The sequence below is a fragment of the Xiphias gladius genome, chromosome 20 (genome assembly GCF_016859285.1).
Source record: "Xiphias gladius isolate SHS-SW01 ecotype Sanya breed wild chromosome 20, ASM1685928v1, whole genome shotgun sequence".
Lineage (NCBI taxonomy): Eukaryota > Metazoa > Chordata > Actinopteri > Istiophoriformes > Xiphiidae > Xiphias > Xiphias gladius.
The window spans coordinates 10,092,482-10,110,180 of NC_053419.1; the positions used below are offsets into that span (position 1 = coordinate 10,092,482).

The following is a 17,699-nucleotide window of genomic DNA, read 5'->3' on the forward strand; positions in this document are numbered from 1 at the left end:
TAGTCTGTATAAACCAAGGGGATTTCATCATACTGTACGATAGCTGACACAATAGATACATCTGCCACAATAGTGGGTTCACAGCATTTCCAACATTTCAGCGAATGTTTTGTTAGATATGTACAACATGAAGAACGTTTTGCTCTTATACACCAAATGGTTTTTGGGGTTTTTTTACAGCCTCGAAGGATCCAACATTTTGAATATTTACCTGAGTATAACACTGACAAATCCATTTTGACAGAGTTGGAAAGGAATGAAACAACCAAAACATTGTTTAATTATGTAATCTGCAAGGTTATTGTAGGCCCAATATTCATTTTGCATTTTGCCAATTTCCTAATCAACTTTCATGTATACATATAGGGCAATAAATCTTTTCTTTGCCATTTGAATAGGGAGGTGGAATCAAAACTGTGTGGCAAGATATTTTTACCAAAACTGAAATGAAGAATTGCCACTGAAGCCTTTGATCAGTTTCAGGTTGTACTGGGAGTAGTTTTTTATACTTATAGTAATGACAAAAAACAGACATACAATACTGCACTCGGTTCCAGACTAGAAATATGTATAAATACAGTATATTTCAATGCAGTTAGAATAAGTTTGACAAAGAGAGGGAGAAAAAAAATCTTATCAATAATCAAAATATTAATATGTAAACAAAATAAACACAAGACAGAATAATATGTTGAGGGGATGTACAGTAAAAAGCAAAACCACCATCACTAATACTTGTGAGGAAAACTCCCAAGAAAACATTATTAGTTGAAAAATGGAAGAAACCTTGATCAGACCAAATCAATTCAAATCAGTCCAATTCTAAATTGTAAGGTAGTGTGAATTTTAACTTTAAATACAAAGTTATCTGATTTAGGACAATGAAGGAAGGTAACAGGCACAGGGACAATGGCTACTGTTGTATAATGCTGTACTTTGTACCATTCTGTTTACCAGTTTGGCTCCAATTGTGTTGTTTCCTGGTAGGGAGAGTTTAGATGATGTGGATGGGAGAGGGTGTTAATGATGATGGATGCAAGCTGCTGGGGCCTGGAGTAGCAGATATTTTGGAGAATGGGCATGTTGTTTGCAATGAACTGTGATTACTCAATTATTTGTTTGGTCTGGTCTTTATCCCAATGTGGCCCAAACCACAGAGCAATGTTTTGTGTCACAGTGGACTCAATGTTGGCAGTGGGCCACCGCTGTCATTGATAGGCAGAATGCCCTCAGCTGTTGCATTAAGTGCATCTCCTGCTAACCATTTTTGGTGACTGAGTTAAATTCGTAACCTCAAAGGAAGATTGTGCTTTCGAGGAACTTCAGTGATTTGGATTCATGTGTCTTTTCACTGAGTTGTGTTGTGCCAAGTTGTATTGATTCAGTTTTGCTTCTTATCATGTCATGTCATGTTGTGCTGTGCCATAGCATTTCCTGACTTGGAAATTCAGTGAGCACAGAGGGTTGTAGCAGCTCTTCATAAGTTCAAACTAGCCTGGTAATAACATAAGTGTTAGGTAGGGACTTACACATTTTCGAATTTCCGAAGTTATGCTATAGCTTGAGATGCTAAAGTGACTTCCTGTTTACAGTCTTTACTAGCTAAGACATTTCTTGTGTTTTAATGGTGCAACTTGATTTAGTAAATCACTAGTTATAAATGAGCTAGTTACTAAGAACTGAGGAAGGCATTTGTGAATAGCAGATGTAAGGTCCACAAACACAGTTCTTGTATAAATTCCCAGTGTTTTTCAAAGTCACTCCAACCTCATTTTAACTGCATCCCCAATAAACATGCTGGCCCTGTAGGCTAACTTCAGGGCATCCAGAAAGGGCTGTGTAAAATTTTTGAGGTAGCTTGACAGAAGTCAACAGCGGTCTTACAAAGGTCCTACAAAGGTCCTACAAAGGTCTCCTTAAACAAGGTCAAAGCAACTGAGGGCTGTGATCATAGTTTTTGAGGACCAGAGGAGTGGAAGACAAGAAGTTTAGAGGTCTAGTGAATGAAGCCCTTAATTCCCATCCTCAGCGTCATACAATAAAAGCATTCCAGTTGATAAAAAGCTACTTAACAACTCACTGGTGAATTCAGCAGAACTAAAATTGAACCCCTAAATATAAAAGAATTCAATAGTCTGTAGAGCTACACAAGTCCACTCTGTCGCTTTTTCTCTCTCTGCCTTTCTAAATGAATCTGGTTCATCCACCCAATTCTCTCTGCTCCTACTTTGTCCGCAGGCATTAGGTCTATTCTGTCCACCTCACATGGACCGTAAATATGATGACATGGTACATACTCTGTTCTGAGCCCCTGTTCTCTCTCTCTATCCTCCCTTTTGTTCACCTTTCCTCTCTGCACCATGTGCTCCTGTAGATTAGAGCTGGCATTTGCCTTCTGAATACCCCAGGTGGGTACTGTAAGCATGAGTGCATGTCCCAAGCTGAGGCCAACATAAGGTTAAGTGAATGCAAACTTGAGCCTATCCACCAAGGAACTCTAAGCTAGCTTGGCTTGACATGCTGGCTCTCCATATTTTGCAAATCTAAATCTCCAAGCCCTAGGTTTTGTCTTGCTTCGCAGAGCCAGACAAGTAGTTTTGGAGACTTTTTCTTTTCTTTTTTTAGCTGAACATCAAGGGGAATGTGCTCTAATAGCCTGCAGGCTCTTTAGGTGTCTTTCTGCACTCAGGTTTTGATTGGCAGCCCAGGGACTCAGGCTGTATTACCATAGTTATCTCACCACACCACACGCCTAACAGCACTCAAAGCCTCCTGAGCTGTCTGACATGCCTCTTAATTTGCAGATGAGTTGAAAACGGATAAAATACCTGAACAGGGTGAGTGACTGAGTGTAACCACTGTGTCTTGCCAAAGTCATTCACTAAAAATCTTTCATGCCCTGTTCATACATAAACTTTGCATATGACACAATATATTAAACAACACATTTGACCATTTAAAGCAGGCTATTGGCGACAGGCAAAAAGTAATTTTTCCTAAGCCACTTTTAGCTACTAAATGATGGGTGTAATAACCAATATATTATCTTTGTATTAATACCAAAACAACTGTAGTAACTCATGTTCACACCAATGCTGAGAAGAGTCCATGTTAAAACCAGGTTAGGAGCAGGTTTGTGGACCCAGCAACATTTTTTCCTTATTTGATGTTTTATTATGTGGGGGCCATAAATAATCAGTACTGTTCAGTGGGGATTTGTTGTATTATCAACTTCAAAAGTCAGATTGAGTATTTACTAACTATTTTCGCCCAGTAAGTATTCTGTATTTTAAAAGAAAATTCAAATTGAAACAGCACTGTGAAATCAACTGTGACCTTTTGATTGTGTTTGTATGAAGTTATGTCGTCATTTTGTTTTACTGTTTCCCACCATGACATTGTCTGTTGACATGTTTTGTTTAACTATCTCTCTCTCTGTCTCCTTCAGACTCCCATGGGATGGACCTGTTCGCAGTTGCAGTCCATGAGTTTGGTCATGCCATCGGTCTGGTCCACACCTCAGCCATGGAGTCTATCATGAGACCATACTACCAGGGTCCTGTGGGGGACCCTCTGAAATACGACCTACCGTATGAAGACAAGGTCCGCGTCTGGCAACTCTATGGTAGGAGGGAACATGTAGTCAACTTACTGTATGTGTGTGTGTTGTGTATAAAAGAGAGAGAGGGGTAATTTATTTGCACTTCCATCAGAATTTCCATTAATATATCTGCCTCGAGTGTTAGAACAAGCACACACAGTTTTAAAAATTGTATTTCAGTAACTGATTAGTAGAGGGAACGGTGCTGTCGAAAAGTAAAAGAAAGTGGTTATGTAACTATGAAGTGGGTGCCTTAAAATAGACACAATAGCATGTATGAAATTTATCAGCAGTCAGTGTTGAAATTTTTCATTTTTCTTTCAGCCAGTCTTTCCAAATATTTCCAAAATACTTGGAAACACAGATCTCTTTTTTTTCTAAAACTCTCTAAGCCTATGTCATTGGCAACTGGACATGTACTTTTCCATCATTATTTACAGTATAATCTCATTATGAACATGAAATGTACAGTACATACTGGCTAAATTGGCTCCTCCTTTGATGAATCATAAAAGCAAGCGAGACTCTAAGATGTCTGCTTCTCTGATCAACCCTGGGAAGTCTCTGAGAGAGAGAGAGAGAGAGTGTGTGTGTGTGTGTGTGTGTGTGTGTGTGTGTGTGTGTGTGTGTGTGTGTGTGTGTGTGTGTGTGTGTTTAAACATTGTGAAGACATACTCTACCCATATCTGTGTTCACAGAATATTCCTCCACTCCATTGACCATGACTCATGAGCCTCTGCTGTAATTATGTATGTTTGCAGTGGTCGGTACAGTCGTTTGCTGGTGACAGCTCAGCTAACTGAAGATACAGAGACCTCCTCATGCAGGAAGCAGTTGATGAGTTCTGTAGAGCAAACGTATTGATCTAATGAAAACATGGATGGAGTTAATTGGACTTCGTTATGGCATATGACCTTATCAAACCAATCCCTGATACAGGAAATAGAAGTGTGAGAGAAGAGAGTGATAAACATGAAGAGGAGAATAAAGTGCAGGAATAAATGGTCAGGGCACATGAATTGAATCAAACTGAAGTGGAGTGAAGTACAGTATGTAAGTGAACAAAGAGATATAATGGACAAAAAGAAAGAGAATTGCACACAGTATGTGCCATGTCATACTATGGAACAAAATAGGAAAATTACAGCTTTGCAAAAGAACAGGAATCAAGAAAATTATAATAAGGAATCAGCAGAATGTTATCACATATTTTGTAAATTCGTTTGAGTTGGCATTTGATCTCATTCTAGGTGTCAGAGACTCAGTGTCCCACACAAACCGACCAGGCAACCCCTCCCAGACGGCTGAGCCTCCTGTCCTGCTCGACCTTCCTGAAAACAGATCCACTGTCCTGTAAGTAAAAGATTCAAAGACAACCAGTGTCTTTCACAGGCAACAAAAATTTCTAGTGCTATACTGCATTAAAAAATTCCATTTCAGCCCCTTCAACAATCCCGCAGGCTCTAACTCAAGGCTAGATAAAATGCAGCGACCCTGCGGCACCAATGGTGTAATGTTTTCCAGCCTTCGTTTCCAACATGACGCTGCCGGTGCTGTAATGGCCAGAGGTATGCCGCAGAGAGGAGTGTCAATAAAAATCGAATGGCACAGTAGAATTTTGGTACTAAGAACGACGCTTGCTCCAGAGCAAGCATCGTTATTAGGACAAGTGCTGCTCTTTGATTTGTCTTATGGCTACAGGTGGCAAAGGTGCTCATGCGCATAAACTTCCTCTCCTGTTTCAAGCTTACATAAATTCCTTAACTAGGCATGTTTACACATTCATAAAAAATGTGGGTATACAGAAGTTAAGGCAATAAGAGAAGTTCAGCTATATCAATAGGAGCACTAAACTCTTAATAGGTCTCACGCAGGTGGTATTTGTTGGAGGGTAACTGTATTGGATCTTATTATAGAGAGATTTCTATTTTGCGATGGTTCCCTGTACATCAGCATAATTATATCGTGATTGTTTTTTAATTTTCTTACCTTTTTCCCTCTTCTACTGAGAAACAATGTAATGAATGCATGCAGGAATACTCTACGTTTATTGTAAAAAGAGTTTTTTGGACCTTGATATGAAATAATGAGGTGCCAACAAAGCCAATTAGCTAAGAGGCAGCGAGTGAGTTTGGGAGCCTGCCCATCTAATTAAGTAATTCCCTGCCTGTAGTTTTTTTTAGATTATCAAGGATAATTTGACTTAATTTTGTCAATTTAGGTATTTTGAATGTACATAAACATGCTTGCACCCACACAATCAAACCACCAAGCACTAACCTTAAGGTAGTCCTCAAGAGGTCCAATCAAAAAGACTTCTCAAAAATGTTTTCATTCTGAAGAGCTGCAATTTAAATTAGTTTCAGAAAACACAAATACATGCATCCACACGCTAATAAGGAAACAATGAGGTAGCACTGGGAAGGATGTCTTAGCTAAACAGGCAGTGGTGGGATATTTAACAATCTTTTGCTCCCCAGTTTCAGACTTCCACTGGCTTCATAAGTCATTTCCCACTGACTCCATCAGGTCATGACACATGAAAAAGCTGGATTAGGCCTGAAAAAGGCACCGATACTGACCACTAGTATCAGTGGTGTAGTGTTAATAGAGCTCTGAATAGAACCCTTTGTTGGTAATATAAGGCCTAGCAGCCACATCAGTGCTTTAAATCACTTATAAGCCTCAGGGATAAAAGCACAGGGCAACCTCACCATGTTTAAATTATAGCATCTCCTCAGTTGTTCAGCCTGGTCTCTATTTGACATTTTATATCTAATAAAATTTGTTTCATTTTTATACATACTTTATGTAATAAGTCATTTTAGATGAAAGGTAACCCATCAGAGTTAGAAACAACATTGTTTGTGGTTTTTAAAAATTGAAAGTGTTATAGATGTCCAGTTTTACACAAGAGGCTCTTTTCCCTCTTTTTATAATCTTCTCTCCTCCTACTTTCTTCACATGTCTCTCAGGCTGGCGCGAGATGCCCCAGACAGATGCTCCAGTCACTTTGATGCGGTGGCCCAGATACGAGGGGAGGCCTTCTTTTTCAAAGGTACAGCAGCGCAAAGGGAGAAAGACAGTCAGAGCGCTACAGAGCTACGTGGGAAAAATAAAAAAGAAATGAGCTAAATGAGCGGAAGTAAGAGGAGGGAGAGCAAATTAAGGAAGGGGAGAGAAAAGGAGGAGGATGAGAGACAGGGGGGTAGCTGTATACACCCGACTGAGCCACTTGAGCCCTGCTGAGAGACTGCAGTCCAAAAATTACATCAGGCTTTCATGCTTGCCCCTCTGGGGGGATGACCCCAAGCCTCCCAATGATAACAAAAACAAGAAGCAGACTTAAATACCTTCAACAGCAACAAAGTGTGTTGAACCTTTTATATAATGCACAAAAAAATGACATTAAAAGTTTATAAATCACTGTTACAATTTCTTGAGGCATTCATTTACATTTGAACTGTTGTAAGTTTTCCCTTAGGGAATGCATACAAAATAAGAAGTAGTAATGGCCAGGAGAGCCATTATTACTTGTTGTTAGCATCCTGAATAGTGCTGGTCCCCTTAACTCAACCCTGTCCTTTTCCTTCACAGGGAAGTACTTCTGGCGACTAACGCGAGAGAAGCACCTTGTGTCACTGCGTCCTGCTCAGATCCATCGCTTCTGGAGGGGCCTCCCAACAAATCTGGACAGTGTGGATGCTGTGTATGAGAGACCTGGAGACCACAAAATAGTCTTTTTCAAAGGTACAGTACCCAAAAAAATGTTTTTTTAAATATGTATTCATATCTTGGAATGATTAGTTAGTCTAGTTCAAGAGCGTCAGTGAGTATCTGAAATCACAGGATTTTTTTCCCTCTCTCTTTCTGTCACAAGCAAAAAATAATCGTGATAGTGCAAATAAGGATAGTTTAGTACATGCTGTATTTTAAGTGAGAGCGCAACAAGAACGTTTTGTAAAAAACTGCTGCTCACCCACTGACTTTTTTAAATGGTTCATCCACTGTATGAAAAAAGAGTCCACACCTTCCTTACAACTTAGCTGGGACTGTGAAAGAAACTGTGGCTCTTTTTTTTCTCTATGTGAGATTAGGCAGAAGAGTTATACATTTTATTAAAAAAGCAGAGGTGCAGAAACAAGGGCACAATTGGATATAAAATTTATATAACAGCTTTCTATGCAGAGAATGTTCGTCCCTGGCTGCTTATCAAATACATGTATGAATCTTTTTCATTTATTTCAAGAGAGTGTCTTTTACATATCTTACAGGTCTATCATCTTTTAAAACGTATCATCTCAAGTGGATAAACTGTGCCTGCTATGTGTGATATTTAAAACTGTAGATTGTTAAATTGATTCTCTGCGTCCACCCTCTTCAGGTCTAAAGTACTGGGTTTTTAAAGACAATATCGTGGAAGAGGGTTACCCTCGTCCGATCAGTGACTTTGGCCTGCCCGTGGAAGGCGTAGACGCAGCCTTTGTTTGGCTACACAACGACAAAACCTACTTCTTCAAGGACAACCACTACTGGCGTTACGATGACCACCTGAGGAGCATGGACCTGGGCTACCCTAAAGACAGCACGCTTTGGAAGGGGCTGCCGTCACAATTAGATGACGCCATGAGGTGGTCTGATGGTGAGTAGCCTTAAAAAGTAACATTGTGTACTTTCTTTTGTTCATAAAATATGCAGAGAAGAGATTTCGTCATCATCCACAGTAATGCTTGACACGAAAAGAAAGATGATATTGACACATCCGTCCATTTTCTAGCCACATAATGAAGACGTTGTTGCTTCCTTTACCCCACAAACTTCCTCCAGCTCTTCCAAGGAAATCTCCAGGTACTCCCAGGCCTGTTGGGAGATGTAGTCTTTTTTAGTGTGTATTGGCTCTACCTGTTGTGCAAGAGACAACTCAAAAGAGAATCAGTGTTGACTTCTAGGTCCTTTGAGCTACTGACACATGAAGTAAAGCCAGTCACTCAAAGCTTTTTTTTTTTTTTCTTACTTTCCGAAACAGACAATCTGACAATCATGTTGCAATTGGTGATGTGAACGGAGGTGTGAAACTAGGCAGGGTTTGACACTTTAGCCTGTAGTGGGGGTTGGACGATGAGTCATATGACCTAGGTCGTTTGACGCATACTGAGGCCTTTCCTGAATTAGAACCTAAGATGTTCTTTCTTGAGCTAAAAACAAAGTAAGTAAGTAAATGTCTTATATAACACATTTCTATAGCACAAGCCGACAAGTGTTTTACAATAAAAGACAAAAGTCAGATGTAAAATACACACACAATATGTGATGATGGTAAGATTATAGAATGACACAAAAGCAGTTGTAGTTGTCTCCCTCCGTCTTTATATGTTTCAAAAACACGGAGGCTTCCTAAAAGAATTTCTTACAAATTAATGTGTGTGATGTCAAAGCTGTATTTCTATATTTCAATATTCCACAAAAAAAGATAAAAACTGTACCACCAAAAGTGATCCATCACCCAGAGTGACAAGATGTGTAGAAGGAAGCCAGTGAGATATTTTGACCTCCTCTGTCTTGATTAAAAATTGATTATAAAGACATTATAATCGATTACATTCAATGTGGAAATGATGAATCACCACTGTCTGTTTCTTCAAGCAATAAATTATTACAATTCTCAGAGAAAAATAGAGATGAAACACTCCACCAGAGCATCAGACCACTGGTAGCCCTGGTATTTCTGGTGCCTAAGGCAAGACCATGCAATATTCGAAATCCTCAAAGAGGAATGAACCAAGAGAGAAATATGAGACAAGGATGGAACAGTTATGCGAGTTAGCCAACGTGTACCTTCATATCTTCAATGAAGTTTTACAGGCTCAGGTTATTATTCTGAGCAATGTCCAAGGAGTAGTGAAACATTGTAGTTTTAAGCCATGCTAGTGGGATAACTCTAGGGATGGTAATGTGAGTCCACCACCTTGGTCCCGACTGAAGTATCTCTACACTAATTGGATGAACTTCAGTGACATTTTGTACACACTTTTTTTGGTGATCCCATAAAATTTGGTTCAGATGTTCATGTTCCCCTCAGGATGAACTGTAATATTACATATTACAAACATTAGTATGGTAGTATTATCACTGTGAGTATGTTGCATGCCGGTGTCAGCATTATCTCAAACTACATCCTCACAGAACCGCTAGCTTGGCTGTAGACTCTTAGACCTGAAAAACAACGGCAGCAACAAAATATAAATCAGCATAAACATTTGTGTTTTTTTTATTCATTTACTACATGTAAAAAATTGCTTGAATTCAAATTGTATTACTTATTAGTTTAAACTAACTTCTGTCGCTCATAGATAAGACATTCCCCCTGAAAAAATATATTCCATATTTCAGTATTCATCATAATTCCTGCAGTACATTCTGTTATAACATTTTATTTAATTTGAGTTTATTTTATTTTAGCGGTCCCTCATTGCATCCATGCACAGATTTTGTTGGCATAGCTGCAGTATGCCGATTACAGGCACATTTGCATTTGATTGTTTGTCTTTTTTTTTTTCATGTGTAAAAGTATTTTTTTTTAACCTTTATCTGTTATTTTTACGTAGCACACAGGGTCTTTTCTGCCAACACTGTGCTTCACATTCACACAGTCAAACACATTCAGACCTTGGAGCTAACCCAGTGTAATCGCAGTGAGCAGCTCCCACTGTAGCAGCTGAGTGTCAAGGTCACAATGCCTGCTTCCATCAAAGCATCATAGCTACAGTCATCTGATCACGTATGCATGTTAATGAGAGGCATAAAATTATCTAACGCCATTTGAGTGGAAACTTGTGCAACACTTCTTTTTTTTTAGGCTGCTGAGTGCATCTATTAGGTTCTGGTTTGTGCTAGATTTAAAAAAAAATAACCCCCACTGAGACCTGAAATTTGATACCCCTGTCAGTGGGAGCCAGGATGTCCCTAATCCCCCCTGCAGCATGTGAATACAAGGAAACTCTTTCCCTGTCAGGTGTTTAGTAGTCTGTGTTCTGTCTTCTGAGCTTGTAGACTCAAAGGTCTTGTTCCAAGCTCTTTGATGTGTGTACGCACATACGTGTGTGTGTGTGTGTGTGTGTGTGTGTGTGTGCGCGCGTGTGTGTGTGTGTGTGTGTGTGTGTGTGTGTGTGTGTGTGTGTGTTTGAGAGAGAGAGAGAGAGAGAGTTTGAGAGAGAGAGAAGAGGCCAATCGCACAGTCCCGACTCTGCTTCACCCATGGCCATCATAATCACAAAGCCTGGAAGGGTAAACTTGGAAACCTACATGCACAGTACACATAGAAAGACCATGGGGCCTGGGAACTGGAGCCACATCAAAGCCTTTTCTGTTTGTTTCACCAGCTCGGGATGAATAGATAGAGAAAAGAGACAGTAACAGACAGGGGGAGAGAAAAGAGTGATATGACAGCAAGAAGGAGAGAGGAGATTTGGTGACACCTCATTATGAAAATAGAAAAGAAAGACTGGGAGGGATGTGAGAAAAGAGGATGGGAAGTTGAATCCAGACACGAGGAGATATGGGGACGCCTGAGGACAAAGATAGTAAAGACAACAAAAGAAAAGGAAGCGATGTTAGAAAGACATATGTCTTGACTCAGGGGACAGATAGAGAAATCACAGAGAGACAGGGAAAGGCAATAAAACCAGAGAGCGGTTGCTGTGGAGACAAAAAAGAGGCATAAAGGTTATTTATGTAGCTGTAATGTTGATAATAATCATAGCTGCTGACAATGGTATGGCATCCAGGAATAGTTTAGCCTATTAGTCATGAGGAGGAAAAGGAAATTTATTAGGCTTGAATATTAGCTTTAACTTGTAGAGGAAGTTCACATAAATCAGTCAGCAACCATAACAGTAGTAGTGTCACATCTGGAGAGTCGAAGTTACAACCTCTGTTAACCATAAAGTGGAGAAGTGTTCTTTTTAGAAAGGTTTTAAAAATTGTAGCTATTTTGAAGTGCCTCTGTTCGAAGTAACATGAACTGAAGCGGTCCCCCAATTGTTTTTACACTAACAATGTTTGGAAGAAAGACAAGACACCATTGAGTAAAAAGGCTGAGACTGATTTTTTTCTGTAGCTACAGTTCATAGTTTTCCCTTCAAGGATAAGGCTGATGATATCTATAGTCATTTTATTGTCAGTAAATCCCCTGAAAAGACCATAACCAACAATGCATACTACCAAGAATTGCCTGTGTAGCCAAAGCCTGACATAGCTTATTCTTTTCTGCCATACATCTCCATTGTTGTCCAAAACACTGTTAAAAACACATCACTGAGCCACACTATTGCACTCAGTCACATGTTCCTTCATTTCCATAAACCTGGGAACTCCAGATTATTATGGGTCAATCCCATATGCACTGTACCGCAAAATACCAACTAGCATGTATTAATCAAGCTGAAAATACTCCCCAATAAATGCACTATTTACTCCTGTTTGATTGCCATTTTCTAAAAACTACAGTGGTCTGCTGTTGTAGGAAATTACTGAATTTTTTCCTGGAAATAAAACTACATATTTGTCCCTGATTTTTAAAGTCTTACATGTTTAAGTAGGAACCAGTGGGCTTGAGGCTGAGAATGTTGGAAAGGTTTTTGGTTATGGCTCCTGAAATTATTACACAAAAGGTACACACTTTATGTAATAATAAAAATTACGACCTGTAAAAAGCTTATATAACTTCAAATGCTAAGAATCAGAAACAGGAGGGGCCCAGTGTTTGTCAACTTCATTTGTTCAGCATGGCCATGATTTACCTTCAGTCAAAGAATTTAAGAACAACTGTATTCTCAAACAGATTCAAGGGTTATTGGCCAGTAAAGGGTCAGATTTCTCTCACAGCTGTAGGACTTGTGGTCTCTGAGGAGAAGAAAGAAGCTGAAGAAGACATAGTGGCATTCAGCCCTGTGGGCTTGGTCTTCCAATAATAGTGATGAATGGATAAGGAGAACACCAAAGGAGCAACAATTTTTAAAAAACAAAAAAAAAAAAACATTTATTTGAAGACCTCATTCAGAAGAGATTATGTCTATCTTATTTTTGGCATTCATTATCAAGGCCAAAGCTCGAATAAAGAAATATAGAGTGAAGAGTTGCCTCCATAAAGCAGTCTGCACCCTTCTATATAGTTTAAAGAGCCCTTAAGGCAATACATTACTACAAAATCATTGCTGAATTATTTATTTTATTTAGAAAGTGATGCTCAAACATAGTGCTCACAAATATTCTTTGGTAAATATTCCACTCAGGGTGCAGTTCCTCGACTGAAAGAAGACGCTCAGAAGAAAACTGAATGCTCTGATCCTTCTCCGTCTTTCATTCTTATTTCCTCGCTTGTCTTACTCCCTTAACACTTGGATGAATGTAAGGCTCATCCCCCTACGATATGACGAAATAAGATTCTGTTCATTTCTATAGATTTTGTGGGACGAGCATTTAAAAACAAAGAAGACTGTTATTATCACGTTTTCACATCTAATGAACACTGAACCTATTTTTCACAATGACACGCGATGAATTCTGCTTGAAATTAGCTTTGTTCCTACAAAGTGGTATTTTCATCAGAAGCTTATAGCATGTCGTTTTTTCTTTCATCCTGCCAGTGCCGATTTGGTATTTTGGTGATTCTAATTAACTGAAGTATCCTAAAGTGAAAGGACAAGCACAGTGGGAGGGGGGGGGGTGTCAGTAACGATCAATTGGCACGATGCAATTATGGTGTCAAGAATGCCCTTAAGGCGTTGCTGTGATCTGCGCTGTCCAACACACCCACAGAGATCCTACAAAATCACATTAACCTTGATTTATGTATAAAACCTCTTATGTATGTTTTACTTTTTCATTCTTCAAATAGAACATGTGTGTAAGTGCACATTAAACATATAATTCAATTTTAACCAAATAAATTTCTCTAATCAGCAAAACAAAATACACTTTCTATCCAGAGAGGCTATTTTAAGGACTATTTGTGCATGCTGCTGTTGCTGCTGTTGCTGCTGCTGCTGCTGCTGCTGCTGCTGCTCAATTATTCAGTGTCTTTCAACGTGGTTGCTCAAGCTTGCAGCTATCACTAGTAAAGTTATTGGCTACAGCCCAGCTTTTTTGTACAACATTAAAGTTTATGCAGGTTACGTCTGCCACCTTAAATTTGGTTCACATCATCTGTCTGAGTCCCTGGTTGCATCATCGCAGTCCCACAACACCCAGAAGCAACCGCAAAATAAAAAACAAGGTCTAGTAAAACTGACAAGTGCCAGCTTAGCTATTATTTTCATATGGAGAGAATGTAACCTACCAACCACACAGCAAGAACGCCAACCGCCTATCAGGTTGTCGTTTGTTTTAGTTTTACAAGACTAATTTTGTGCAGTTTTATGTGAGCGTAATGAGCAAAGTGCAGGTTTGAGCCTGTGAAACGGTATTTTCCTGAGATACAGCGTATTCTTTTTCAGTGAGGAGAGTGTCGCTGGAGGTTACACAGGTGAAAATATAACTTCTATAGGAAACAACACTGAACTGGTCATACTTTTTTCTACAGAGTCAGTACGAACATTATGTATTTTTTTCTTTTTGCCAAATTTACAACACCATTTCATGGTTAGCTTACCTTTGCGAGCAGGGGCTGATTTGAAAATTCTTTCTTGCCTTTGAGAACAGTAAATTAATATGGGTTTGGGAGGGAAAATCTATTCTCTATCCAAAATTTAAAAGTGTTACGCTTTGAGAAAAAAAAAAAAATCCATGCTGGTCTACGAACTGATGTGGCCCCTCCTGTCCAAAACTTACTAGTGGGAAATGCAACTGATACAGTATATTGAATGAAATTATATGATTTTCCATGATGGATGTGCTTATACACACCCACTGATAGGTATCTTCTGTAATCCCACCCTGTATCAAATTATTCTCACGCTGTCTCAAACAGATGGGGTAAGGTAATACAGTGTGAAAGTACTAAACACACAGTCAACACTTTCCACTCTGGGTGACTGGTTCACGAAATGAAGGCCCTTTTTGTGTATTTCAGACGAGAGCAAAGTCAATTATGTACCTTTCTGTGAAAGTAAATAGTCTTGTTCTCTGTTGCACATAGACACTAACACCGACCCTCTGCCCTCTCTTTCTAAAGGCTCGTCCTATTTCTTCAAGGGGAAGGAGTACTGGCGAGTGCCGGGCAGTGACATGGAGGCGGAGGCAGGGTACCCCCGCCTCGTCGCTAAGGACTGGCTGCTGTGCACCGAGATGCAGTCGGACTCTCCAGACACAGAGCCCAAAAGCAAGGAGACGAGAGTCAACGTGCACCTTCACCCAGACCACGCAGAGAATGGATACGAGGTGTGCTCCTGCACCTCTGACACCGCCTCGCCTTTGGGCGCCCGGCCCTCCCCATCTCCGATCTGGCTGCTGGCACCACTCTGGACGCTCTCGCTGGCCCTCCGCTTTGAACTGCTATGATGCCGTAGCATGGGAAAAAGTTCCTGAGCTGATTGGTGGAGGGCCAGTGGACCCGCAGTCAAACCAACAACTAGAATATTTTTGTCTTATTATATATAATTTGGTATCTTTCTGCTAATTTTGCTGCTATTTATTTTACAACGTCATTTGGTGGGCACTTCTAACTAAAGTAGTCCTTATAGGCATCAACCCACTCACAATGCTTTTCAGAGTTTTTAATGAATGGTCAAACTGCCTCATCTCTGCAAGGAAAATGGTAGGTGATTATTTCTCCTCATGAGCAGCAAGTTTACAGCAGCAGTGCCTAGCACACAGACAGCTGAAAGGCATCCTGGCTTGTAGGGAGGTGCAAAGGTTTAACATCATGCCAACAAACACACTGTTGCCTGTTTTATGAAATTACAGCAGAGGCTTTAGTACAGGGTCGTTCCACCAAAATTAGCACAAAATTAGTTTAAATGTACCAAAAAACACTTTTTCACACTTACCTCTAGTTGTATCTAGCCATGCAGATGGTTCCTTTTTTATGTAATAGTTTCTGCCTCCAACCTAATACAATGAAGGTGGATAGAATTTCGTTTTGTGCTGTGCAAGACATTGAAAAATAACATTTGAAAAACTTAATGGTAGTGTGTCTTTGCGAAAACAATATCAGTGTTACTCGTGAGAATCCATAGAAGTCATAGGGACTATTTTTATGTTAAAAAGTAGTTCCAGTGAAAACAATTTGACAATGCTGTTGATTTTATTGAACGTAATTTTTCATTGCGTGCACCACAAAGAATTTCCATTAACCTCCTTTGTTCTCAATGTCTCAGAAACTGGGAAAATAAACCCCAACTATGTGCATTGCAGGATACCACCACAGGAAAGTGAGAAAATGATGAGATTTATTTTTTTGTTTGTTTGTTTGTTTTTTGTTTTTTTTTTTTTGTAAATTGGGAAACTGACCTGTCAACAAACCCCAGAATCCACACATCGCTCTGAACTAGCTCGGCTTAAGTGCTTGTGAGAAGCATGAATGTCTTGGCTCCGACTCTTCCAGACAGTGTGAAAACTTCTTATTGCGTGCGTACACAGATGCATGGATGAGTAGGTGGATGGACTCAGCACACGTTTCCTTGCCGAAACCCTCAACTCTACTCCAAAGTGAGGAAACTGCTGCTCATGAATATATTTTAGTGCGTTCATTATTTTCATCTCTGGGTCGGAAGCATTCCCTGCTCTTGGTTTAGGTGTTTTTTTTTTTATATCAGATTCAGATGAGATAATATTCCTGTTTATTTCACATTGCTTTGATCAGGTTATAGAGTTCATAAAGCCTATGTCTGACTGTGAGACAGTTTCTTTCGCACACCATGCTCCTTCTGAAGACAAGAGTCACGACGTGGCCCCTGGTTTTATTCTTGCTGTAAAGATATATTTACCTATAGACTGATATATTTGAGTTGAAAGATTATGCAGTTATTGCATAACCAAGTGGACTGTGTATATTTTAATCTGTGTTTTCTAATGTAAAATATTTTTGTAGAAAAATTAAAAATAAAAATCTTAATGACTATTGGTTCAGTGTGGTCACATGAACTTGTATCGGGACAGATTATTTTGAGTACTCAGTCTTTCGGCTGTGTGCGCACAGTCTGTAATTATTTAGTGACAGCAAGGGAGCCCAAGCTTGAAGGCAGATGAAGGTAACATGACAGCTTGCAGACACCAACTGGGAGATGCTCTCCATCTCTCTGATGTTCTTATTCTTGTTTTCTCTTGTTATGGTCACTGCTGTTCATCAGGAATGCAAACCACATCTCGTCAATCACACACCACACACACACACACACACGCACACACACTTGAGTGGTTTCATGAACAAGTTTGTTGGCAGAGGATTATACCGTATGCCCAGGTTTCTTAAGGGAAGAGAATCAGAGAAGTAATGGATCAGATAGGACTAATTCAGAGATCAAAGTTAGCAGGATGTCAGGCCAGTCAAGTTTTGCTTGATTCACACACACAAACACACACAGTAATGTCACAACCGTGCACGGGCACAAATGTGTGCATGTCTATGAAGGCGTTTGTGTTTGTGCGGCTGTTTGTGTATTCTACCCAAAGGCTGCGGATGAACACCCACTAAAATAATGCAGACCCAAAACTTCATTCTGTTTTGAGGTAAAATTAAGTTTAAAAGTTTAAAAAGTCACTCAATCGCTATTTCTGCCAACAGTAGCAGTTTTCCCTCTCTCCTCTTGACACACTCGAGCGCTGGTAATTAACTGGTTTGGCTCAGCAGCCAGCAAAAGAGCACCTGCTCCCAAAGGCAAATGCAACCGGGATGGGTCACTTTCCAGCTGTGCGTCCTAGTTTGTAAGATATCATTAACAGGCCAATTACATGTGTTTAGTTTAGTATCATTGGATGTTTGGAAAAATAGAGAAATTATGATTTCAAAGATACAAGCTAACTGAAAATGCTATCATTCACGGAGCTTCTTCAATAGCTGGCACATGGCACTCTCACTGCTTGAGCCTCCAGATGGGCCAGGCAGAACCAATCAATCACTGTGTAACTAAAATATTAACGACTGGAGGAACTGCTTGCAAAG

The 17,699-nt window shown here is 39.7% G+C and overlaps 1 protein-coding gene across 2 annotated transcripts in view; it reads left to right on the forward strand.

The window, feature by feature from the left end:
* mmp17a (matrix metallopeptidase 17a) overlaps positions 1–15,999 on the forward strand; it is a 60,362-nt gene extending 44,363 nt beyond the window's left edge. For both annotated transcript variants that reach the window (XM_040156652.1, XM_040156653.1), the window contains 6 exons: positions 3,449–3,625; positions 4,852–4,954; positions 6,577–6,659; positions 7,199–7,351; positions 7,986–8,243; positions 14,772–15,999. In XM_040156652.1, the coding sequence (XP_040012586.1) occupies positions 3,449–3,625; positions 4,852–4,954; positions 6,577–6,659; positions 7,199–7,351; positions 7,986–8,243; positions 14,772–15,097 (1,100 nt within the window). In that variant the 3' untranslated portion in view covers positions 15,098–15,999. The remainder of the gene's footprint in view (positions 1–3,448; positions 3,626–4,851; positions 4,955–6,576; positions 6,660–7,198; positions 7,352–7,985; positions 8,244–14,771) is intronic.
* The last annotated feature ends 1,700 nt before the right edge of the window (positions 16,000–17,699 follow it).